Source organism: Cibotium barometz, chromosome 36 (assembly GCF_041138505.1).
Source record: "Cibotium barometz isolate CiBa-2024 chromosome 36, ASM4113850v1, whole genome shotgun sequence".
Taxonomy (NCBI): Eukaryota; Viridiplantae; Streptophyta; class Polypodiopsida; order Cyatheales; family Cibotiaceae; genus Cibotium; species Cibotium barometz.
The window spans coordinates 44,760,288-44,787,878 of record NC_141081.1 but is presented as its reverse complement, the minus strand read 5'-3'; the positions used below and the strand labels follow the sequence as shown (position 1 = coordinate 44,787,878).

The window sequence follows — 27,591 nt, the reverse complement described above, 5'->3', positions numbered from 1 at the left end:
TAGCACAGGCAACATCGACTTGGCCTATGTCAGCACACACAATCAGGTTTCTAACATCTTCACGAAGGCCTTGGGAGCTAAGAAGCTCCGCAGATTTCAAGATATTCTTGGAGTTCATAAGCTGGAGTTGAGCTTGAGGGGAAGTGTTGAGATATCAAGCTCAACATGAGCTGACACTCACGAGGCGCCTGTGTGACCATTCAACATTTACATCAATGGCGGGTTTGGTGGCACCGACATATCTTCACCAGAGATTCTACAGCTGGACTACACTGTCCACCCCTACCCACTCCACTTATCGTGTTCACATAATGGACCGCATGTGTACACATAGTACTTTAGTACTTATGTTGTATTTTTCTTATCTTGTGTGAGAACTCTCTTTTTGTTGTGAAGAAGAAGAATAATAATTTTCAACCTCTCACCTTGTGTGTTCTCTTGTAGGATTTGTGTAAGTGTGTGTGTGCTTTTGCAAGAGCTCAAGCTCTCTTCTCCCTTGCATCTTTTCAATAGGGTCGAGACTAGATGATCGCGATTGGATGACCCTGATGTGCACGATTGAAGCCAGATGATTCAAACTAAAGATGATGAGATAGCGATCAAAAGATGATGATTTAAAAGCTAGAAAACTGATGGTGGGGACTCAATGTCTCGGGATGCAAATGGATGACCTTGATGTGTACGATCTAGAACCGGGTGATTTAGACTAAAGATGATGATGTGAACGCTAGCAATCAAAAAAGTGGATTTAGCCTTGAGTTTAATCAATTTATGATGTTGTGGCACCTAGATTACCAATTAAACCTCGAGTTATGATGGTGTGGCACCTGGATCGCCGATTCGGTCTCAATTTTGATAATTGATTTATGATGATGTGGTGCCTAGATCACTAAGTCGGCCTTGAATTTGGTTGTCAATTTATGATGATGTGGTGGCACCTAACTGATTGTAGAAGTGAGAGCAATGATTGAAGATGTTGAACCGTCAAGAAAGTGAGATTATCCACCAGAAGTCGGATCGCCGCCGCGATCCAAAAAATTTGTATATGGAGTGCCTGTGCCTTAATAACTTCTTGTTCCTAATGCTACACCTTGTAATGTAATGCCCTAGATATGCTTAATGCATTCATGGCATGCTGCGTAAGAGAGCTCAGTGGTGGGGGTCCATGGACTATCGCTTGTATAGCTTTTTTGTATGAGTTTACATTGATACTCTTTTACATATACAATTATCCATTTACCTTTATCTTGTATAGCTTTTTAGTATGAGTTTACATTGATACTCTTTTACATATATAATTATCCATTTATCTTTATCAATGAAAATGCATTAGAGAGTGCGTGTCATCTTGTCTTGTTAAGTGACTTAAGAGAAAATAGGAAAATCTATCAAACATAACATTGGATAGATATTAATCAACTATAAAATTTCAGAATTCATTCATGATACTTATGTGACGTGTTAAATTTCTTTGAAGCAATATCTTTGGAGTCAGACAAGTAAGAAATTGAATGTAGGGAAGGTGCAAGCACCAATGGTAGAGAGAGGGAGAGTATAGAAAAGAGTAGAGTAGAAGAGAAATCTCCTTTTGGGTGAGAGAACATCTTTATGTAAAGTGGGTGAGTATTGAGAGAGAGAGAGAGAGACAGGTAGGTATTAACGTCGGTATAATGCAACACGAGGGCATATACGACCAATGGTGGGACTTGAACTCGGGTGGATCATGGCCTTTATAGGGCCCTCACACTAGCCAATCTGCCCCACTTGTGGGTGGCAGAAAGGTAGTGTGAGCATTGAGAGAGAGAGTGCCAATGCCTTAAAAAAGATGCCAAATGTGCCACTTAGCAATATTCCAAGGATATATTTTCCAATAGTCACATTAGTGTCAGTAAGTGGCATAGCCTTGGAAGGAAGCGCTTACTTTGCAACGATAAAACTAGCATCGCAAAATGTGACACTTCATGTAAGGTGGTGTGCGACACTCTAAAAGGCAAAATTGAGCAGCCAAAGTGTATCATGGAGTGTTGCCTTAGTGTTGTATAGAAGGATGCTAGAAGTTAAACCCCAAGTGTCACTAATAAAGTCCCAAATTGCTGGAATGTGAAAGCCTATGAGCATGGCTTTCACATTTCCAGCAATTTGGATGAATAAATAAATCTCTACTAGGAAAGAAGAAGAGATTATAAAATAAGAAACCTCGATGGATGATGGATGAATAAATAAATCTCTACGATGGAAAGAATAAATAAATCTCTACTAGGAAAGAAGAAGAGATTATAAAATAAGAAACCTCGATGGATGATGGATGAATAAATAAATCTCTACTAGGAAAGAAGAAGAGATTATAAAATAAGAAACCTCTGAAAAGCGTTTGGACCCGTGGAGGAAAAAGTAAAAAACTTAATAAATTTACTATAGGCTTAGCCATGGGGCGACACTTCAATGTCCCATCGTTTTGTGGAAAATAATTATTCCACTTATTTAATACACTATGAATTATTATTTTTCGGACAACAAATAAACTTATATGTAAAGAGGCTCTGGGCAAGCAAATAATTGAGTGTATTAAATAAATAAATAATCGTTTGAAAGAGACGATCCGGCGAACGAAATAGAAGAAAAGGGCGAAAAAAAAAAGAAATGAGGGGCGGTACGAAGACAGGGACAAGGGAAGGGCGAGAGATTGAGCTGTGGGAAAAAAAAAAAAAAAGCATGGGATCATTTCGATGCTTTATTTTTGACGCGAAAGATATTGGTGGAGGTTAGGTTCTATCACAGCTGTATAGAGATAAGCTCTCCATGCAGAAAAAGCACAAACCCTAGGTAGTGTAAAGTATAGCAAGAAAGAGCGCAGAAACCCTAGTTTGTTGCATGTGTGTGTGTGTGTGTGTGTGTGTGTGTGAGAGTGAGAGAGCAATCTAGGCCGTGTGAGGTGCTGGGTCTTTTAATGGGATCCGCTGCCAAATCGCCCTCGCGGAGGTGGGTGCGCCGCACAGGCAAAAAAGCGAGCTCGTGATTCGCCATCCCTCCTTGCAGCGTTACTTGAGAGATTCCCCTCCCTTCTCTCATCACCCATTTTTAAAATAATATATTATCCTGCTGCACGTTAGAGTCTACTTGTGATTCGCCTGCGTTATTGCGTAGTACTCACACCACCGACACTCTGCCAGCCATCCTGAGTTCAGCAATCCTATCCTTATACGCCCTTGTCTTTTTGTCTCTCTATACACTATATCACAGAGGTGCAAAACAGGATTACTACCTCTCCCAATGGGTATTCAAAATCTGCATGCAGCAAATACGAATAACCACTTAAAACTAATTCTAGCTTCAACTAATTATAAACCCCCAACACTATAGCCAGGGCAATGCATGTAAATTGTGTGGGTGTAGATATTTTCCGCAATTTTGAAGAAATTTGCAAAATTCAAGGCATGTGGAATAAAGTTTTAGGAGCTGAAATAGCCATTTAAAACTAATAAAACTCTAGAAAAATATGTGTGTGTATATATATGTGTGTACCTGAAATTTGTGGACGTTGTCATGGGCATATAGCATAAAATGTTTGGGTTTTGGAATTGTGCCAGCTATTCTCGTTTGTTTGCTTGCTTGCTTAAAGGAGACATTATTCGTGTGAACGCTTGAGGGTACCTAAAAATGGGGCCCTTTTTTTGTTTTTGTTTTTTGGGGGGTGATATGCCCCTTTTCGTTGGGCCTTCAATGTATGGATTGAGGCCCCTCTCCTTCTCTCTCTCTCCCTCTCCATCTACAGTTACCACAGCCACCCACAACACATTCAGATGGATAGCTTAACTGAAGTCAGTTGTGTATTGTATTCACTTGGATGGTCCACTGACACGGAATTTCAACTACTTTTGATAGCAACTTTCCCACTAGCTCTGATAGCAACTCTTTCTTACTCAACCCCCATCATCTTCCAAGCTAAGACTTTATCATGAGGCCTTTCTCCTCTAATTTAACCTTATAAGTTATAGCTCATCATGTTGCTTTGCTTTATTGTGCGCTTGTTCATGACCTTCATTTTGCCACTGACGTGAAGCTACTTATATAGGCCCTCCAGAATTGAAAAATATTGGATGGCAATTTTGAAGCTCTTCTCATCATCTCATCAAATAATGTGTTCCAATAATCAATAGATATTGCACATCCTCTCTTTTTTTATAAAAAAATTGCAGCCTACATAACATGGCACTTTGGGACAGCTATGTCTTAGTCATAATATTTTCAAGAGATATGAATGTTAGACAAGTTGTTAACACCTACCATATGTTCAAGTTGGTGTACCCTACTTCCATTTTTTTCTTTTTGGTAAGTGTATTGTCTTAATCATACTATTTTCAAGAGAACGAATGTTAGAAAAGCTAAATCCCTTATCGGTGAAAGAAGATAGTCATACCATAATGAATGTTAGAAAAGTTAAACCTCTAAGTGGTGAAGAGGGGAGGAGGGGTGTGTGTATGGGGGGAGGGGGATATTCATACGATAATGAATGTTAGAAAAGCTAAACCTGTAAGTGGTAAAGAGGGGAGGAGGTGTGTGTGTGTGGTGGGGGTGGGGAGAGGCCCATGAGGGGATTGATCCTCACTAGGGGGCGGTGTTCATTCCGGCCCCCGCTAGTGCTACATCATGCAACGTCTGTTGTAAGGGGGCTTGCATGTAGACATGGGAACCAACTCTTGCAACGTCTTTAGTAAGGAGGAGGGGGGTTTGCATGTAGGCGTAGGAACACTCTTTTAAAAAAGAAAAAGAGAAAAAAGCTATAAGTCTTGGTTAAACCTCCCATAGGTCTTACTAGTGAAACTTCACAATATGAAGTTGGGGGTACCCTATGTGGAGCCACTATCAAAGATAGACTTTCAATTTCTATGTGGAGCGACTAACACTTCTTACCTTTTCATTGTTTTGTTTTGTGTTATCAAGTCCCACCACTTAGCATAAGCATAGAATCATTTCTTTGCAATTTTCATCATAATAGCTCCCTTCAAAGAAGAGTCAAAACCAACAAAATAATAATAATGCTAGGGGGTGACAAAATAATAATAATGCTAGGGGGTGTCCTTTGGTGTTCCAAATGCTATGATAGCTTGGGGCATTAGTTCCACATAACTTAACCAGCTTGAATGCTTCTCTTGGAGTATATTGAAGAGGTGGGCCTGCTTGGAGGGTCTTATTTTTCCACCAGCAGCCCATCATGCTCAAGGTCTGGCCCACATGATCACCCGTGACAAACGTCAGTTGGCTGCTCGAGTATGAGCACTACATCTCAACGAAATGCTTCGAGAAATTGACTCCAACATTTGGAGAAAAATAAAGAAAATGAATAAAAAGCAGGCCCTATAGCAAAAAGAATTGCATGCCCAGCAGCAACCCGAGGAGACCATGATAAAGCAAGGGAATGGCAGAAGGAGGCCAGGCATGCAAGGGTAGGTAATAACGAGAGAAGGCAGGGGAAGCCATGATATATATGGGGGGAGGTGAGAACGATAGAAACAAGTCATAGATTAGAGAGAGAGAGAGAGAGAGAGAGAGAGAGAGAGAGGGGGGGAAGGGGAAGGGGAAGGGGGTGTAAGAGGAGTTTGGATAGAGGTGAAATGGAGTGTGTGCTTGACATTGTCAGAGAATCAAGTGGCTTGCTATGTGCAAACCTGCCTGTGCTTCTCTTCATCACGCTTGTCCTCATCTTCCCTGTTTCCTCAATCACTCTCTCCCAGGTGATGACCAATGGCCTTTTGGCAGACCAGCTATCGACCCACATACAGCACCATCTCGCACAGGCAGGCATGCATTCCACCTCTTTCAACCGACTGTTTTACGTGCAGCTCTCTCAGACTGTCATAACTCAAGCCTTCTCTTTCCCGGTGATCATCACACTCTGGCTGCTAGCCAAGACGGCGATTTTCTATGTAACGGGCTGCAGCTACAATGGCAAGGAGGCGACGGTGATGGGATTCTTGAACGAGGGGCCGAGGGTGTGGAGCAGGCTGGCGGTGACGTATCTCTGCGGCTGTGTGATGGTGCTGGGGTTAACGGGGCTTGTCGTTGTGTGGCCTGTCGTCGCGGCGAAGGTGGTGGGAACGTTGGGGTCGATGTACTTGGAAGCGGCACTGCTGGCGGTGTATGCCGTCGTGTTGGCGCATATGCTGGTTGTTTTCAATCTTGGTAGCGTCGTATCGGGCGTCGAGGAGAGGTACTGCGGGGGGCGGGCTCTCCTCAAGGCCCTGGTGCTGCTGAAGCGGAGGAGGATGCAACCAGCGCTCCTCCTTTTTCTCATCGCCGGAATCGCCACCGCTGCGATCGAGTGCGCCTTCCAATACAGGGTGCTGGGAAGAAGCGGGCCCACAGCTATCTCGCCACCACCCTCTGGTTCGCTCCTCGAAGCGCCCCTCCTCGTCTTCACCTACTCTTTCCTGTGCCTCTTCGACACCATCATGAGCTTCGCCTTCTACCATGCCTGCCAATCAGCGGCCGAGACAGCATCCTATTGGCATCACCACCACGAGCTGGAGGAGGTGATGGAGGAGGAGGAGGAGGAGGAGGAGGATCACTTTTCCATCGCAGTGGAGATGGTGGAGCAGCAATGCAGGAAAATTATGTACACTACATTGTGACTTACGCACATGATGCAGAGAGAGCAGCTGATTTCTTCACGTTTTGCCGGCATTTCTCTCCATAGGCTCTCATGATCACGCTAATTTGTACATACTGCACCATCTTAACTACTCACTGCGCCAAGAGCAGCTATTGCCTTGGATCCTTGGTGAGAGCATCATTAATTGCTCGCTGGCTGAACCCGTCTGCATTCACCTCCATGACTAATCCTCCCCATTAAGCTTAGATTTTTTCAATGGAGCTCATTATAAGAGCCATTAGCGGCCTGTGATGATCACCCACCCCATTGTACATACATCATCTTGGCAAAGATCGCCGCTACCTTAGATCCTTTACCTCTGGACTTGCCAATGCAAACAGTAGCTTACCACATTCTCGACGAACCAATCAGTATTACTGCATTGGATCCTCGATGAGAGGATAATGTACATAATCTCTCTGGGTTTCTCCCGGCTTACGGCAGCGTTAACTCAATAAGCAATTTGTAGACAATCGCCATGCCCAAAAACCTGTCGCATTAAGGTAATTTCTTACGATCAAGCTTATATACTGATTGGAGCTTGATCTATTGTAGAATTAGAATCGATTGGAATTTAAGAACACTCAAATTACCAATTGAATCAATGCTTGTAATGATCAGCAACAATCGCATATACATGACTCGGTCGCTCCTACCAGAGCGTCAGGTCAGTGCATATTTATGTTCACGTCCATGGTTTTTTGGGTTCTGTGTTAATCCTCTAATGTGATTCCTCCGAATCAGTAAACTTTACAGGTGTCGATATGTTCTCCCTCGAGTCCTCGTAGTATAATCCACCCAAAAGTCACGCCCACAGTACAGAAATAACACGACCTCATAAAGAGAAGAAGTGAGGTGTGCCACGTGTACTTGTTAACTCAATAGTAAACAAACACAGCTAGTCCCAATAGAAAACTTGTGAGTTCATGTTTTCTACCATGTATCCCATCCAGACTGGCATGGTGGCCTCTAGTACATTATAAGAGGGCTCACATGATCTAGTGTAAGGGCTCACATGATCTAGTGTAGGTACAGGTGGTTGTCACCATACACACATTGTTAACTAAATAGTAAAACTGAGCTAGTTCCAATAGAAACTTGTGGAGAGTTCTCGTTTTCTATTGTGTCGCATCTAGATTGGCATGATGGCCATTGGCACATTATAAGAGGGCTCACATGATCTAGTGTATGTCCCTTGCTCAAGAGGTGTACTTTTAGGAAGACTTACATACAACGTGCATTCACAGGGTATTACAAAATATCTTTTTTTGTGAATTTTGACTTAATAAAATGACCCCTTTTTAAGAAAACTTACAGGTTTTTTTCCAAAATGATATTCAAAACCCTCTTATGTAAGTAGATTTCTTTAAATTTTTCTCAAAATCTTGGTTTAAAAAACCCCTCCTAATGATCGCATATAGTAGACTTAAATATTTTTCAGTGAGCCCCCCAAGGTCCCTTGTAAATAGAGATGGCTGTCACCATCATACACATATTGGATGCCATCAATGACTTGTGCAACATGCGTGGCAACCTTGTGATAAGTGCACCAACCTGTGATCAACCTTGTGATCCTCATCTCTAAATCAAGGACATTGGCTATTGGATGTCATGTGGACGGCTTGTTGTTTGGATCTCTCACCTTCATGTACCTGAAGATGTAAATAACAACTAGAGATCCAACTATTTAAGCTTTGTTGTTTCTAAATCATGCACATTACGGAGATCAAACATCATGATTTATCTTCAATGCCTCTTCAATGCATGGTCATCTTATAAATTACAACTTTGGAAGGTGTTTGTTCAAATTAGTTGAGTAGTTCACTTGTGGGGCTCCTCCCATAACTTGTCTACTACCTAGATTTGGTCGATATTTAGAAGAGTGATAATGCCTCTTCAATGCATGGTCATCTTATAAATTACAACTTTGGAAGGTGTTTGTTCAAATTAGTTGAGTAGTTCACTTGTGGGGCTCCTCCCACAACTTGTCTACTACCTAGATTTGGTCGATATTTAGAAGAGTGATAATGCTCTTGTGGTACTAAAAGTCTCCTCCCACAACTTGTCTACTACCTAGATTCAATAGATGTTTAGAACGGTGGTAATGCTTTTGTGGTACTAAAAGTCTCCTTGAAGTGTCTTTTCAAACTACATATACATATATATAATTAGCTAGGTAAAGTTTTAAAAGTCTCCTTAAAGTGTCTTTTCAAACTACATATACATATATATAATTAGCTAGGTAAAGCTTTGGATCACATATTTTGGGCAGAGGCTATTATAGTCACATTATTACATGTCTTGAATAGGTGCCTAACAAAGGTATTAAAGGACAAAACACCATTCCAAGAATAGTATAGTAGAAAATTGAGCGTTAAATCATAAGCTTTAAGTATTGGCTCTATTACGTATGCCTTTGTGCCATCTTAGAGAAGGACAAAATGTCTACCATTTTTAGGTATTGTCTCTATTATCTATATGCCTTTGTGCCATCTTAGAGAAGGACAAAATGTCTATCATTTTTAGGTATTCCTTCTCCTCAAGAAGGAGCTCTCCACCATCTTCTCCTCACCGTGATCTCATGGGTAAGATTTCCCCTCTCCATCTCCCTCTCCCTCTCCTTCTCCTTCCTTCTCCTCAAGAAGGAGCTCTCCACCATCTTCTCCTCACCGTGATCTCATGGGTAAGATTTCCCCTCTCCCTCTCCTTCTCTCTTCTTCTCCTTCCTTCTCCTCAAGAAGGAGCTCTCATCTTTCTCCTCCTCAAGGTGATCTCATGGTGGGTAAGATTTCTCCTCTCCCTTTCTCTCTCCTTCTCTACTTCACACACACACACACACACACCATGTATCAATAGCCATAGGAATAGGGCTTATCCATAGCCTTTCCTTCATGCTTAATGTCACATTTTGTCCTTGTATTTATGTGGTTTGGGTACCACTAACTTTGTATTTATGCCTTGTCTTCTACTTCTTCTTTGTGTGGTAGCCATTATCGGATCATCATAGACACACGCATTGTGGGCTTCTCTCTCTTGTGCAAGTACTCCAAAAAGGTATGCTTCCACAAATACCCTATCCCATATGTTTCTACTCACATAGATTATGGTTAAGAAGAATGAACATGTTTTTATAATAAAATTACTAAGCATTATACATAAGAGGATGTTCGGAATAAGATCTTATACATTATGCATGAGAGCCTATGTAAAAGCTCTTATGCATAAGACATTATGCACAAGCTTCTATATGTATAATGCATAAGAGCTTATACTTAATTGTGTATACATCATGCCTAAGTGTGTATGCATATTCCATTTTGCATAATGTATATTATGTATAAGAAAAAATACATAAGCTGTTAAGTATAGATCTCATGTATAATGTATAAAATTGCATGCATATTCTTATGTATAACATGTAAGAGCACATGCACAAAAGACTCTATGCATAATGCATATAAGAGGCCAAGACCAAGTCATAAGTGTCATGGCTTCAATCTTATGTGGGAGATAATATACATTAGCTCTTACAATTCCTTACATGTAAGAGCTTATACATTAGCTCTTGCATTACGCATAGCAGCTTATGCATTAGCTTTAATGCATTGACACCTAAGATCTAATTTATGTGTAAAAGCTCTTATGCATTGACACCTAAGATCTAATTTATGTGTAAAAGCTCTTATGCATTTAGCATTAGAGCTAGAGCTTATGCAACACCACGTAAAGTAGATGTTAACTACCACAGGAATCATTGTGATATAGATGCTTGGAATCATTTTTGGATACCGGGGTCATCACTCAGGAGGATCAGTGGATGCAAGGAATAGGGGACTTTGCCAACGAAGAGGTGAGAAATTAAATGGTATAAGTGGAATTGTAATTACATTAATGTAGGGTGTGTTCCTTTTTGATGCATGGATGTGAAGGGACACCAAGAAGATCTAGAATATGAGGAAGAGCATTGTGGGGACATTGAGGAGGAAGACCCACAGCCTAGGCCCATCCCCTTTACATTTTGTCATATATATTTTGCACAAGTAATGAATTTTTGAACAAAGGAGTTTCATAAATACATGTGCTTTTGTTTCCAAGTATCTTGTTTATTTGCAAGTATGTATCTACTTTATGTTGCGAATATGCTTGTATTGGGCACTCCGTTAATGAAAATTTTATGCATATTAGGATATGCACAAAATAAAAAATCAAAGATCTCTCCTTGTAGGCTGCATGTTGTAGGCACAGTTATGGCCACAGACACGGCTATATGCACGGCCATATGCGCGGCTAGTAACATGGCCATATGCACGATCGTTTGAATGGCCAACTAGCCACCACGTGTGTGGCTATACTCATGGTGGTAGGCATTAGGTCGTGCATCTGATCATGTAACTAGCGATGTTACAACTTCTAAATGTCTCTTTTTCTTTATTATGCTTGCGGCCATAGTTCTTATCCCTTGTGTCTATAGGAACTTTGTGAAAGTGTCGATTTTGATTGTTTATGCCCAAATTTCAGTTTGACACATTTCGTTATTGTGCAAGACATTTACTAGAGTAAATATGATATTTTTATGTTGTTCATGGATGCATGTTTATGTGATTAGTCATCACAAATAGTTACAGTATAATAGGTTTACAATACCATAGGAGGTGATTTTGTTAGAGATTATAGGTTTATAATAAAAGTGTAAAAGCTTTTTATAAGCACCACTTGGTAAATTGTTGTAGGTAATAATGTTTGGCATTTTATCCCAAATTGTGAGCAAGAAGCTAGATAAGAGTAACTTTCAAGAATGGAAGTTCAAGATAAGTGGGAGTTAATTTTAGGTGATAAAAAGGAGCCAGAGCTTTTGAAAGAAAATGTCACACCTCAATAAGCACAGACCTTTAAGACTTGGCATGAGAAATCTAGCGAATTGATGTATTGGTTTTGTCTATTAGCATGTCGAGCGCTATGATCGGACATATATTATATAGGAGATAGTGACACCTAAGGATACATGGAACAACTTGGTTAAGTTGTATAGAGCAAAACGTGCCAATGCAAGAAAGATGCAAATAAAGAAACACCTGAATAATGTGGAGAGAAATAAGATGAATATCAGTGATTATTTACTGAAAGTGAAAGGGCTAGTAGATGACCTCACCTCTATTGGAGCTCTAGTTGATATGACGGTGTGGGTCACTTTGAATAGACTTGGCAAAGACTGATCAATTTCTGACATCTATTCAAATTTAGGAAACCTTCCCAAACTTTGAAGACCTTATAGCTCATTGAGGAGATAAAATCATCTTCAGAAATATAATGGCAGCCTTCTACACAAACACAGGTAGGGATAGAGATATATCTTCATGTAGAGGCCAATGTGCATGCCATTTTGGAAACATAAATCATGTTAGCAATAACAAGAATATGTAATGCACAAAAATAGGTGGAAGAGGCCATTTTAAAGACAAAGGGATCCAAATAAGCTAAGGTGGATGGTAAAGAAATCAGAGCAGAAATAGCATGGAGTGTGCTATTTCCACTATGATAACATGGAGTGCTATTATTAAAGCAAACCAGGTCATATAGCAAAGGACTATTATAAAAAGAAGAATGACATCAAAAAAGGGAAGTTGCAAAAGAGAACTATGCATCTTCAAGCAAGCAAGGCAAAGAATGACATCAAAAGTGGGAAGTTAAAGCAACACAAGAAAACTATGCATCTTTAAGCAATCAAGCCGAAGATAGAAGTGAGCATCTTCTTGAAGACAAAGAAGTGATCAACATTTTGTCATGCAGCATATTCTTTGCTCCATGAATATAAATGTATGAAATCCTAAAGATGTACACATTATGTTGATTCAAGTGCTTCTAATCACCATGACCAGTCATGGTGGTGAGTGGTTGAGAGATATAAGAAAAATAGAAAAACCAAGTTAATATGTGGAAATAGGTGGAAATAAGAATGTGAAAATAGGTGATGATACTACATATCCTATTTCATATGTTGTTAAGGTGCCATCATCTATGTAGAATGATAAAAGAGAGTTCCTGGTTGATGTACTTTATGTTTCAAACATTGTAAAGAACTTAGTTTCTTTTCCCAGGGGGCTCACTTAAAAATAAGTAAAGTCCCTTATGAAGAAGCCGATAGTGGGGATCGATGAATATATAGTGATGATGATACCCATGATGTTGTAGTACTCATGAGATCATACCGAAGGTGGTACCGACACCATGGGTAGTTCTAAAGATTACATGCCATTTAATTCCTAAATGGCATCAAATATTAACGTTAATTTCTAACTTGGCTTATTTAAATGCCATGTAATCTAAAGATTAATATTTCACATGACCTAAGAATCACCATGGGTGTTTCACTACAAGTTTTTGGTCCTTTATTGATGGTTTTTTCTAGGAAAGATAGGATTCTTTTTGCTCCCATCCCCCATCATCATTGGTATAGTAAGTTTTTATCTCTTTTGTTTTGAAACACACTTAATAATGTATGTATAAATTACTAAATATGTTAAATATTCTTTCTTGAATGTGTGCAGAGAGAAATAGTGGAGCATGGGTATACTTAAGAAGAGTATGACTTTGCCTAGTACTTCCTTGTTCTCGACAAGATGGAGCGGGAAGGATATGAGCTCAATTGGGCCCACATCTTCCAACTATGTAAGTATATATATTGTCAAACATCAAACTTTTTGGTTTCCTAAATTTACGCATAAATTATGTATAAATTTGTTTATCTTTTTTGCATCTTTTTCTTTGTTATGTTAAATTATCTTGATAAAACTTATGGTTCTATTCATGTAGGGACCTTTAGAGGATCCACGAGAAGCAAGAGGAGGCAGCACTGATGTGATGATGAGTAGCAGTTACATAGGCCTTTTGTTTATACATGCTCATACTTTTTGTAAGAGATATGTTCATTATTTTTATAAGAGCACTAGATCTTCTCATTATGTTCTTTAAAATATAGCTTGCAAAATTCCCAAAGTATCAAGATTTTTCTAATTTTCCTAATATACTATTTGGAGTTCTATGAGGTTTTCTAATGTTAATGAGTTATTGCACCTTGAATACAAATATTTGTGCACTTTGTAGTTTTCTAAATTTGATGCATAATTTTTATTATCTTTTTTTCATCTTTGTCTTTAATGTATTTATATTTTTCAAGTGCTTGGCTAGATACTATGGGTAGAATGGGATAGGGGTTGGGGTAAATTATCCTAGTTTGTCCCATTCTTTCCAAAAAAAGAACCACTGTTAGTATATATAGGTTAGTATGATGGGTCATATATACATCTGTATTATATGCATCAAAAAAACCGTTGATGCCCAATGTATATATCGACATGCATAGCTTCAAAGAAAGCATCAACAAAGACGTCAATGTGACCGATGATTGTACTAATAGTCTTCTACCGACGGGGTCATACCGATAGTGAAAAGTAAGTAGTATTAAAGGTTACATGCCATTTAATTTCTAAATGGTATCAATTTCTAACTCGGCTTATTAACATTAAAGGTCATATCGATAGTGATACCATGCCAAGCAGGTAGTATTAAAGGTTACATGCAATTTAATTTCTAAATGGTATCAACTTCTACATTAACATCAATTTCTAACATGGCTTCTTTAAATGCAAAGATTTTTATGTCACATGCTCTAAGAATCACCATGGGCTAGTTTGAAACTACAAGCGCTTGGTCCCTTACCGGCGTTGTTTTTTTAAAGAAAGATTTTTTTTACTCCTAGCCCCCATCATTGGTATAGTAAGTTTTATTCTCTTTATTTTTGCAATATACTTAATAATGTACATGTATGAATTGCTAAATATGCTAAATATTCTTCCTTGAATATGTGTAGAGAGAAGTAGAGGGGCGTGGTTATACTCAAGAAGAGTATGACTCTACATGGTCTCACAGAACAACTACCTTGTTCGACCAAATGGAGCAAGAAGGACACAACCTCAATTGGGCCCACATCCTAACTATGCAAGTGTACAATATCGTCAAAAATAAACTTTTTAGTTTTCTAAATTTTACGTATAAATTATGTATAAATTTTTTTATCTTTTCTACATCTTTGTCTTTTTTATGTTAAATTATCTTAATAAAACTTATCGTTCTATTCATGCAGGAACCTCCGGAGGAGCCACAGGAAATGGGAGAAGGTATTGATGATCCGAGGAGTAGCTCTCTTACTACATATGCCTTTTTTTATATGTGCTCATAAAGTTTAAGCATACGCTTAATACATATGGCTTATGAATTAAGCTTTATGCATAAGCTTAATGCATATGGCATATGCATTAAGCTTTATATATAAATCCAATGCATAAGATGAATGTATAAGCTTTATGCATTAAGGTTTTAACGTATGGCTTTCCTAATATAGGGTATACTCCCTATTGAGAGTTTACATGTGCTTTACTAACATATATATTTGTTTAAACTTATAGATTAACTTTGCAACATAAACTCAACTTTACAAATGAAAAATCTTCTCTTCTTCTCAAGGTAAGATTCTGGCCTACTCCTATCCCCTCTATATAACAGACCCCAATCACATCTGTAGTGCCATCTTTCCAACATGTGGCAGCCTCACAATGCCACTCAGGTGGTAATAGTGCAAAGGCTTCTCATAACCATTGACAATCTAGTAGTGAGGGGTGGGTGCAGTGGATGCTTTGGAGAAGGTGAGTGGTCACCTTCACCTATGGCAACAAACAAGGTGCTCAGGGATGGTATGTTTTATTATTATACTCTTGAGATGAGGAGGGCGGGTCGTTTAGGGATGAGATGGGGTAAGGGTTTAAGATAACTTCCATCAAGTAGTCAATCAAACTTATAAAGATGCTTTCAAACCATGGGGGGAGAAAAAGGATAAAGACTTTATATATGTGGTGCAATGCATGCATAAGCAGTTCTCCCAAATCCAACACACATGCATTTTTTTGACCAATGGGTTAGGGATCATAGCATCATAAAGGTACTTAACAATAGGAGGTCTCACTCAAGGAGGTGCATTAGTAGAGAAGGAAAACAAATGCCCCCCGATTTCTTGACTAAGGAGTGGAAGAAGGCAAAGCAAGAAGTAAGGGAGGGTACTCAATACCCTCAACAAAAGGTGATACATGTAAGTTAGTTACAAAAGTATGGTGCGATAAAGTATGGTTCTAGAGGAAAGGTAACTTGGCTTGCATGATTTGTAATTTCTTCTTTCTTATGCATCACTAAGTTTAGTTCATTTCTCCTCATGAATTTTGTATCTTAAGCATGCTGTAATTTATTGTAGGAAAGGGTAGCAAGTTGTGCCCCAACTACTCACGGGATACTAGGTACCGAGACTTGGGAGTGGGTGAAATAAGAGGGAACCTTGCCGATGATTGCCAAAAACAAAGTGAGCAAAAAAAAAACAATAAAAATGACACATAAATATAAAAAATGCAATCATTCACAATAACCCTCCACCCCCTGTTAGGAATTCCCAATACACCACTAACATCTTCATTCATTAACTAGCTTTTCTTATTCCTTTCTGGAGCAACACAGACCATTGAATGTCATTCGACATCAAAGCCATCGACAAAGCTTGTTCATTCTCCCCACACAAAGGTCTTCAACGCGATCACGAAGGACACGATCGTCATCAAGAAGGGGGAAATGTTAATCCAATTCTAGGATTAACAAGAGCTACCGCCATTATCTTACATCAAGGAGTCACGATAGATACACCAAAGGGTCATACATTCAAGATATCAAGCAATAGTGTCCAAAGCTACAACTTGGACGGGCGCCCGTAATGGTGTGACGGAGTATTTATGGCAATTCTCGCTTCAAGAGCATGTGGTAGCAAGTTAGGATAAAATCCTGACGGAGTATTTATGGCAATTCCCGCTTCAAGAGCATGTGGTAGCATGTGGTAGCAAGTTAGGATAAAATCCTAAGTGATGTACTTCATGGTGGATATATTATGAGAGTAGTCATTGTAATAGCATTAGGCCTCTTATGGGCCTAAAGTGCCCGGCCGGCCATAATTTAAGTGAGTGTGAACACTTATGGCCATGTATATAAGTGAATTTTTCTCATAACACAAGACACTCTCCCATTGTGCAATTGAGTCTTGCTCTTGCTAATCTCTCTCCCTAATGCATGCTAGTGAGTGTGTGTGAGTGAAGTGAGGTGAGAGGAGGGATGAGGATCCATAGTGCAACACAGCGGTGTGACAACGCTCACGGGGGAGACGCGGTGGATCCATTGCATCAAACAATGAAATAGAATGCAATTTTTAGTGAATGTTAGCTCTCTTTAGTTTAAACATAGAACTAAGATCATTAATTTTAGTTTAATTGTGTGTTTTTTATTGAAATTGTTTGGATTAGAGTGTTAGCAAGCATTAGGAGTAGCTTAATCTTTCAATTTTTTTAAAAACTATCAAAAAATCCTTGAATTTGACTAATTTCTCTTAATGGACTTGTTTGTTATTTTTGTAAGAGCACAAGATCCACTCATTATTTTCTTTGTAATATAGAGAAAGAATCAATATAATGGTCGTTAAAGATGCTGGTGAGACTAATGAGTATACTGACGATTATATCGATGGTTTTATAATATAAGACCATCGATATAATCGTATTTCTTCACCACCCAATCGATGGTGAATAACAAGCCCTCGGTTGACCCGGATTCTCCGCGTTCCCTTTCCGACATGGAACACATTACATTTATTTGTATTTTCGAGGGAATCTGGCACATATTAACGAAACCATTTGCTTGGGGATGCTATCAAACAAAATCGAATAATAGGTGGCATTGCCTATCATCTAGAAAGAGAAAAGAACGAAGAAGGAGGCAAACCTCGGAATTCCAAACGATACATGCCATTGAATTTCTAAATGGAATCAATTTTTATATTGACATCAATTTCTAACTGTTAACCCTCTCTGACGACCTTTCAGATGTCGATGCTAATCACCACACCATCGTGAAATGTGATCAGCTACTTCCGACCTATAATCCAAATGCCAAATGAAATATTTTGATGCTCATGCAAGGCTAATATGACCCAAAGAATTCAACGTTAACATTTAATTGAAAATGATCCCTTAATGATGGTGTTTAAGGTTGAAAAAAGTGATTAGCAAACCACAAAGCTTAATGGATCAAATTGAGCATATGTGGGTAGGCATTGAATAGGGATTTTGCATAAGATTATTGTCCTTGATGAGGACCAATGTCCCAAGTAGGAGAATTAGCTCAAAACCTCTAGAAACCGACGGATTTGTGCCGTTTGTAGCTACTGCATTTTTGCATCTCCTTGCTTGTGTGATGCATCAAATGACTTAAGAGACTGGTGGGCTATGTAGTCCTTATACTAGGTGCTAACCAGCCCTAGAAGGGCTTGAGTCAATGTGGACCACAAGTGATCAATTGAGTGAAAGAACATCGATAAAAAATTACAAAAATCAAACAATTGCTACAAAATTGAATAAAAATCTTGGAGGTGTAGCTTAGAAATGAGGTCAACAAGATGTTTCTAATTTAAAATCAGTCACACAAAGTGCTACAAACCCATTAAGAAACATCCTTGAGGATTAAACCTCACTTCCAAACCCTACTCAACCATGTGTCCAACAAAAACCAAGTTCTTTGTAATATTTGGAACATGAATTACACCTTCCAAGTACTTCATTTTGTTACCCTATATAGACAAAGGCACTTTACAATGGGATGCATAGTATCATCACACACATGTTTCTACATAACCTAGTGTTTTCATTTTTTGCATGTCTCTAAGCCACTCACCACGATTGGTCATGTGGTTAGAGGCTCTAGAATCCACATACCACACATCTCTAGATCTTGACACATCTCCTGTTGTGGAACTAATCATATTCTACATCACAAATAGCTGCCCACTTTTATCTCATTGCCACCCTATTTAATGATGCATAATTGCCTTATTGAATAGCATTCTACTTTTTATAGTAGTCCTTTGCCATGGGCCTTGGTAGTAGTCTATGTTGTTTGCACTCTAATTTCTTTGCCACAACCATCTCGGCCCCTCTAGCTCCCCCTACTTCTAGAGTTGCCTTTTCTGCCTGTTTATGCATTTGAATCATGTTGTTTTTGTTGCCCATGATTTTTGTTTCCAAAATGGCCTCCTTCTCAGCCTCTAAATGATAATTTTTATCTGCCTCTACCTGTATCTTGTTGAGATGTCAAGCTCAACATATGAGCTGACACTTATGATATGCCTGGGTGACCATTTCTGCCACTTACATCACTGGTGTGTTTGGTAGGATACTGACATGATAAACCTTTGCCATTGATTCTATAGTTGGACTACACCAGCTACTAGTACACCATTGAGTTATGGCATACTTATCTTGCCAGCTCACTCACTTAGCGTGTTCACATTATGGACCGCATTCATGTACATATAGTACTTTAGTACTTATGTTGTATTTCCCTTATCTTTTGGTAGAATCCTTTTGTTGTGAAGAAGAAGAACAACAATTTACAACCTCTCACCTTGTGTGTTCTCTTCTAGGGTTTTGTGTGTGTGTGTGTGTGTGTGTGTGTGTGTGTGTGTGTGTGTGTGTGTGCATGTGCATGTGCATGTTTGCAAGAGCTCAAGCTCTCTTCCTCCCTACATCTTTTTATGGTCTCAGAGCCTAATTCGTGCTAAGAAGCTGAGAGGTAAGAAAGAGAAGCACAGGAAGCGATACGAGAGTAAGAGCTTCACCTACTCTTCCCCCTTTTTGTGTTGGCTACTACTACACCCTTGTAGGGAACTCTTTGGGAGGCACCGGCAACCAAATGAAACTCCAATTGAGGAACTGTCTTCGTGGAAGTGGAGTTGCAAGGCAACTTTATTATTCTTTGGAGAAAATATTTGCAGGCAAAAACATGTTTTGGGTGCGTCTTGACTTCCGTTTTTCAGTTCGCAAGCGTTCACGTGCAATGCAGGTAGGTTTTGATTCTTTGGAGAATTCTGTTGTTGGAACTATAGGAAGGACATTTGGTTATGTAGAAACTGTGTGTACTGCAAAGACGTCTTACAAGTGTTATTGGGTGTATGTATGCAAGTTGAGGTCACTGGTTATGACACTTTGAGTGCAATATGGTACCGCCTACAAAGAATATAACAGTTTGTGCAAATCAAGCAAGAGTGTTATTTTGGTGAGTTTGTATTGCAAAAATAGATGTTAAATGATGGAATTAACCATATTGTTGCAGAGAATCTTGATAAGAATAACTTCCATGCTTGGAGGTTTAGATTAATAAATTTTCTGATGGGAAAAGGCTATTGGGACTACATTGAAGGTGAACATGAGGAGCCACCAAAGATACCTGAGATTAATCCAACTGCTGTAGATGTAAAAGAATACAAGGATTGAAATCAAGGAGCAAGGAAAGGCAATATTGGCTTTCTATTAGCATATAGAACACCATGATTGGGCATATACAGGATGCCAAGTCACCCAAGGAGGCATGAGACACCTTGGTGAAGCTGTATGAAACTAACACCAAGGCAAAAAAGATTCCATTAGAGAATGAGCTTCATAATGTGGAGAAGAAAAACATGTATGTAAATGATTATGCCTTGAAGATCAAGGGCATTGTGGAATCCCTTACATCTATTGGTGTTTCTATTGATGAGATGATGATAAGGTGGACGTATGTCTACGTGGTCTTAGGCCACAATACAAGGCATTCAAGACATCTATTCAGACTCGGGAGAATATTCCCAACTTTACAGATTTGTTGTTGTTTCTTGTAAACCACATTTCCTTCAACCCTCTACAAAACACAGACTTTCTGACAAATGAACTAACAAATTTCTCACTCAAACACAATCAGAAATAACTCACACATGCCAAGTTACTCTGTGAATAGAAACTCCATTTCATCCTCAGAAATTCATATTACAGAAGTACATCAAAGAGGAAACACTTGACTGACAAATAACTTGACAAACAAACTGCCAAAAAACTGCCAACTTAAAAACATCGTTCTTCTTCCTCAGCGATTACATATGTGTCAACTTCTATGCCAAAATAACTATATATCCCCAAAAACTACTTCACACGACTTTCTAACTTCCAACCAGATTTTAAAGGACACTTCACACTACATCCGATTATGACAATTTAAAAGACTAAGGTTTTAGACAAAAAATATCATCCAATATTCAGCCCTTAAACACTTGGCACAGCTCGGGTGGCTTGAGCCGGTTTCACAATCCCTTGATCCGTAAACTAGACAAGCAAAGAATCTTGCAAAGATAAAACAAAATCAGCATAAACACCATCAAAACATCCTCCTCTTTGAAATTTTGCATATCCACCGCCGCTGACTTTCCATTTGAAACATAATGCTCTACTGATTTCTGACTCATCTGCTCTACTGATTTCTGACTAATCTGCTGCACTACTGACTTTTTGCTAATCTAACTTCCTATCCGTTCATTGAAATATTGCTTCCTCCGCATTTTAAAAATCAGACCATACTCCCTTGTCAAACAGAATGGAAAAAACCTGACTGTCAAATCACATAACACTTCCAGAACACTTAAAAATTTTGCATCAGAATTTTGCCTTGAATCTGATCTAATCCTCCACACCTATTTTGACATAATCAGATTTGTAAAACCTATTTCACATTCATCAAATATCTGCACTTGACATCCTCCAAGTTGAATACTATCAAAACAACCATTGTCAAATAAATCTATACCCAAATTTGCCAAATAGTCAACTTGATCACCAACTTTCTTCACAATGAAAACATTTTGAAAGTTAGACTGAACATTTCTCATCAACATCAGAGATTCAGATACTTCAAAACCAAAACTTTGACCCTTGACAACTTTTGTAACTTCCCTCATAAGAGTTTGACATTCCGTTTGAATCCTCTAGCGATCAAAATCAGTCTCAATCAACTTGTGTAGGTTTATTTGGCCATCTGCTATGAAAATGTGACACCAATATGCAAGAAACCTACTGAGATGTATACAAACCAAGTTTGCTCTGAAATCTGAAAATTCCATAAAAATTAGGAAAATAATCCACATATAATCCTCTGGAATCCTTTGAACCTATTTAGATGTGATCTGATCCACAAACCATAGAAATTGATCATTATGCACCCTGTAATGCAATCCTCTTTGACCAATTTGCAACTCCAAAAACTGTAACACATGAATATCTAAATTTTGACAATCTGCCATCATCTGTATTTTAGAATTTGTCATCCACATCTGACAATCCATTTTGCACAAATTCACCTCCAATATGTCATCAACTTGAAAGCACACATCATTCAACAAAAATATATTTGAATTGAGAACAACTTTTCCCACATCCATTTTAGAATGCACATCCATCAAACTTAAACTTAAAATTTCATCAGCCCGCATTTCAGGCATCATATGCTGATCCCCCAAGTGTGTCAAACCTACTTTGTACTCTTTAACAACTTGCTCTTGACAGTCCTCCTGCTCAATTTGATCCATAAGACCTGTATTTGATTCAGACCAAAAATCAATCCACTTGTTCAAATTCTTTGCAACTGAAACATCTCCTTGCTGAATATCAACCTGTGACATCAAAATATGTCCTTCAAAACATTCAAAATCAAAAATCTGATTTCCGTGATCATCGACAACATCAGACACAATGGTCTGACTTTTTGCTTGAATTCGCAAACCATCACAAAATCAGCATGTGTAAACTCCTGTAAGGTTTGTTCAGCACATTGGGTTTCTAAGTTCAAAATCTGTTTATGGGATTCATGTATCGATCCCGCAACATCTTCCAACTGCAAATTCTCCTGTTGTAAGATTCCTCCCCCAACCCCCTTTTTGATGTCTAGTATCTTCCCCTGTAATCAATCCCTCTTCAGAAATATAAAGACCTTGTTTCTAACTGTTTTAACCTAGAGAGAGAAAATATTCTAGAGAGAGAATATTCAGATTTTGAATATTTTTAGATAGAAAAATATCTCACCTTATTAAAATGAATTTCCCTAAAACAGAAATTCAGAAAGAATTTTCCAATGTGCAATTGGAATTAATTGGAAATAGGTATAAAGAACCTTAGTCTAAGGGTCTAGATTTTCAGAAATTTTTGGATTATGGTCCAATTAAGGTTCCTATGGGCCAATAGCATCAATCCATGTGTAGGGAGGAGATAAATCCTATTTGTAAAAGAAGATACCCAAAAATGAGTAAATGCTCACATAAGATGAAGAGTTGAAAATGTACAAGGTTTATTAGTAAAAAACTATGAGTAATATCAAAAAAATGAGATAAATTGAGAATCCAAAAATGAGTAAATGCTCACATAAGATGAAGAGTTGAAAATGTACAAGGTTTATTAGTAAAAAACTATGAGTAATATCAAAAAAATGAGATAAATTTAGTATCCAAAAATGAGTAAATGCTCACATAAGTTGAAGAGTTGAAAATGTACAAGGTTTATTAGTAAAAAACTATGAGCAATATTAAAAATATGAGATATTTTGGGTATAATCAGTCCATTTTGATACATATGTAAGGAAGGGGAGTTCTTTAAAGGAGGTGCATATTTCACATGCTTGAATGAGTTTTAAACTCAAAAATAATGTGATATTTTTATCTCTCCTCTCTCTTGAACCAAACCAAATCAAAATGGAACCAAACCGAATCAAAAAGTAACCAAACTAGGTCTAAATCTAGTCCAAATTCAACCAAACTGACTTGGAAAATTCTAGAATCAGTTTGTTTGGTTAGGAGCTCAATTTTTCCTATAAATAGAAGCCTCCCCTTATTGAAAAAAAGATAGTGTCTTATGCTTTGTTACTCTACTCCACCTAAGCCAAGAACTGTGAATTCTTTAATAATTCACTAGTTTTTGACACTTCTCTCTTTCTTCAATTCCCATTGGTGGCTCCATCAACATACTAAACCAATTGATTGGTTGGGAGCCTCTACCGTGAATAAAGAATCAAGCAAATTGTAAGGTAAGTATGGTGAATTTTGATCTTTTCTATAATTTCTCACAATGTTTCTCTCTTCTCAACCCCTCTCAAGCTTGAGAAGCTTAATTGGTATGGTTTTTGAATGCTATTGAAGTTAATTGATTAATGATAGTAAAGAATTACATAAATTTCCATTTATGTTTAATTCTAATGGTTTTTTCTCTCTCTCACTTAAGAAATAGTCATACTCATGACCCATTCTTAATCCAAAGGAAGCTTTTCATAAAGCTTTTCCTTAATCTAAGATTAATCTATGCTTAAGAATAAATTAATGGTTTTTTTATCTATGCTTTTAGTTTATGATTATATTTTTATTTAATTCATTAAGGGTTAATGATCCTATTAAGGATCATTCTAATCGTTCTCTTAAAGATAAGCCTTATCTTTTAAAATAATTGAGATTTATTAGTTATAGTAGCGGAGCTATGGTAAAATTTTATAAAAATTTACACATAAAATAATTTCATTCAAAGCATGAAAAGAGGATTTCCTACCATATTCTAAGAATTATCATCCTAGATTAATTTAAAGAATTTCATAGTAATCATGGAAAAATTGAATTTTTATATTATGCATAAAAGATAAATATTTTATTATAAAAGTGTTACTTTTAGCATAATTGAAATTCATGCATAGAGGTATGCATAAAAGATGAATATTTTATTATAAAAGTGTTACTTTTAGCATAATTAAATTTTATGCATAGAGGTATGCATAAGAGATGAATATTTTATTATAAAAGAGTTACTTTTAGCATAATTGAATTTCATGCATAGAGGTATGCATAAGAGATGAATATTTTATTATAAAAGAGTTACTTTTAGCATAATTGAAATTCATGCATAGAGGTATGCATAAGAGATGAATATTTTATTATAAAAGAGTTACTTTTAGCATAATTGAATTTCATGCATAGAGGTATGCATAAGAGATGAATATTTTATTATAAAAGAGTTACTTTTAGCATAATTGAATTTCATGCATAGAGGTATGCATAAGAGATGAGTTAGGATGTGATAAGATGAGTTAGGATGTGATAAGATGAGTTAAGAAGTGATAGGATGTGTATGGGATGAGGTAAGAAGTGTATGTGATGGGATAAGATGTATATGGGTTGTGATAGGGTGAGAATATGGATGTAAATGTGGATGTGTATGTATGGATGTATGCATATAGATGTGAGTGTGAATGTGGATGTATGGATGTAAATGAGGATGTCGATGTAGATGCATGGATGGGATGTGGATGTATGCATGTAGATGTGAATGTAAGCATATAGATGTGGATGTATGGATGTGAATGTGCATGTAGATGTGGATGTGTGGATGAGGATGCATGAATGTGCATGTAGATGTGGATGTGAAAATAGATGCATGGATGTAGATGTGGATGTGGATATATGTATGGATGTGAATATATGATATGTGATGTGAAGGAATCTGAGGTGATGAGATGGAAAATGACGTGATGGGATGAGTACACATATAACTGGAATGTGGAATAAGCAATGTGGATTGATGAGGGATAATGTGGAATAAGCAATGTGGATTGATGAGGGATGCATGAATGTGCATGTAGATGTGGATGTGAAAATAGATGCATGGATGTAGATGTGGATGTGGATATATGTATGGATGTGAATATATGATATGTGATGTGAAGGAATCTGAAGTGATGAGATGGAAAATGACGTGATGGGATGAGTACACATATAACTGGAATGTGGAATAAGCAATGTGGATGTGAAAATAGATGCATGGATGTAGATGTGGATGTGGATATATGTATGGATGTGAATATATGATATGTGATGTGAAGGAATCTGAAGTGATGAGATGGAAAATGACGTGATGGGATGAGTACACATATAACTGGAATGTGGAATAAGCAATGTGGATTGATGAGGGATAATGTGGAAAAATGAGAGTTAATATAGAAACTGTATTTTGTGACTGTTTGTAAATGCTGTTTGTAAATGACTGTTTTATGTCAAGAATGCTGGGAAAGCATTTTGACCATCTTGTGATTAAGGTCGTGGAGACCTAACTGATAAAGTTGCAACTGCTGACGGAGAGTCAATGGAGGACGTCTCGCGTAGCAAGGTCGGCCGAGGTCTTGACCAGCCTCGGTGCGATTAAAATGGTAAGCTTCCGGTACGGTGGATGAGGGGCCAAGGAAGCGGCCTATGAGAGTGAAGCGCTAGGTCACCTAGAGGGTGCTGACCATACGGTGCTCAGGCTCTGGGTCGCCCAGGATACCCACGCGTGCGTCGAGGAAGATATTGGAATAAGGAGTAAGAGTTGTTTTCTGAAACCGGGCATGGATCTGGTTGACTGACCTTGCTGGTCCTCAACGGATGAGTCCATGGCTCTTTATATGGATCTGTTGATTGATCTTGCTGATCTTCAACGAGAGTCCATCTTGATAAGTGATTATATTGCCAAGTATTATGGGCTAGGAACTAGGAAACGGCCCCTGAGTGGACAAGTGGTGAGCGTCCTAGTTGCCAATGATGTCATAGATACTCTGATGAAGGAATGATGGGAAAATTAAGAATCAATCGGATAAATTGGAAGATGGTGATCAGTGATATTATGGTTTTATTAAAAGATTGTTTTAAAACTGGTTGAATCTATAAAAAGGCAATTTCATATTGGGGGTGTGTGAGTGGTGTGGCTAGTTTTATTTTTGCATGAACATCCGGCTAGGGGACCTGGGAACTCTTTTCCCTGGTACCCAGGACAAAAATCAAATTCTAAATTGGATCCCATCACTACAGTGGTTGGGCAGTTGGCTAACCCATGGGATCGGATGGGGTTAGGCTGGACTGATGGATCCGTAAATCGAGACTCAACTTTTGTTATTACGATAGATAAAATAAATCCCGGACAGTAATTGTTCTATGGATAGGAATCAACGGCTGTGCCTCTTGAATGGGGAAAAAAGCGTTGATCTCAATGATCCAAGTGCAAGTTTCTTCCTTGATCTAATCAAGTATCTTGAAGATGCAATTGGATCAGCTTGATCAGAAATGATCTTGACTACGTTAGAGTAAAAAGTTTTCCTGGTGGAATCACCCGTGCTTTCCGATAAAGGAAGTTTTTTCGGGTTCGGTTTTGGAACAACCGACGGATTAGTCTCTTTTCCGGATATCCGTGGGTGAGGCCCCGAATGTGGGACCCCTGTTCCGCGCGAGAAGTGCTACTTCCGCTGCCAGTATCCTGAATCTGTTGCTCGGTGGGAATAGGGATCTTACACTTGTGTAGATATGTTTGACAGAAATTCCACAGTCACTGCATGAGCATACTCTAGTGGTAGATTAGGGGTATCTAAGGGCTCTTTGAGGCTCTCTTGGCCAAGCTCCTTTTGCATCTCCTTCTCCACCATCTTTGGTACTCCCACTTGATGACTTTCAAAATCCATGCCAATCCAAATGTCATCATCATCACTTGACTCCCCTTCAAACACATCCGCATATGCATCTCTCAACTTCTCACATGCTTTTTGTAACTTCCCACTGCTTTTCCTACTGGAACATGACTTTTTCCTGTCTCCTTTATGATCAACTAACCATTCATATGCACTCTCCAAGACATCCTCAAAGTCATCTAACCTTCCCAATGCATTCTTCATTTCCTCCCAAGCTGATGCTGTATGCACTTTATGGATAATTTTATGAAACTTTGTGTATAGGTCAACCATACACCATTTCCTACATGCATCTCCCTTTGAGCACTCATCAATTGCACACAGACAATCCTCTACCTCATGCCGACTCATGCAAACCTCACATTTTTTCTTCTTCTTCTTACCCCCCATGACACACTCACATAATTAAAATACAACAATCATATTCAGTCCTCAAGAAAGATGCACCACACCAATCTGAGACCCATTAAATTTGCTAAACGGAG

At 38.3% G+C, this 27,591-nt stretch overlaps 1 protein-coding gene across 1 annotated transcript; it reads left to right on the top strand.

Moving 5' to 3' along the window:
• Positions 1-5,368: 5,368 nt before the first annotated feature.
• On the top strand, positions 5,369-7,122 carry LOC147617936 (uncharacterized). The gene has a single exon (XM_086776202.1). It carries the CDS (start codon positions 5,613-5,615, stop codon positions 6,627-6,629), a length of 1,017 nt encoding a protein of 338 aa, XP_086632328.1. The 5' UTR covers positions 5,369-5,612; the 3' UTR covers positions 6,630-7,122.
• The last annotated feature ends 20,469 nt before the right edge of the window (positions 7,123-27,591 follow it).

Excerpts from the sequence above, each read along its gene's own strand:
- LOC147617936 (XM_086776202.1), top strand. The coding sequence starts at position 5,613 with ATGGAGTGTGTGCTTGACATTGTCAGAGAATCAAGTGGCTTGCTATGT.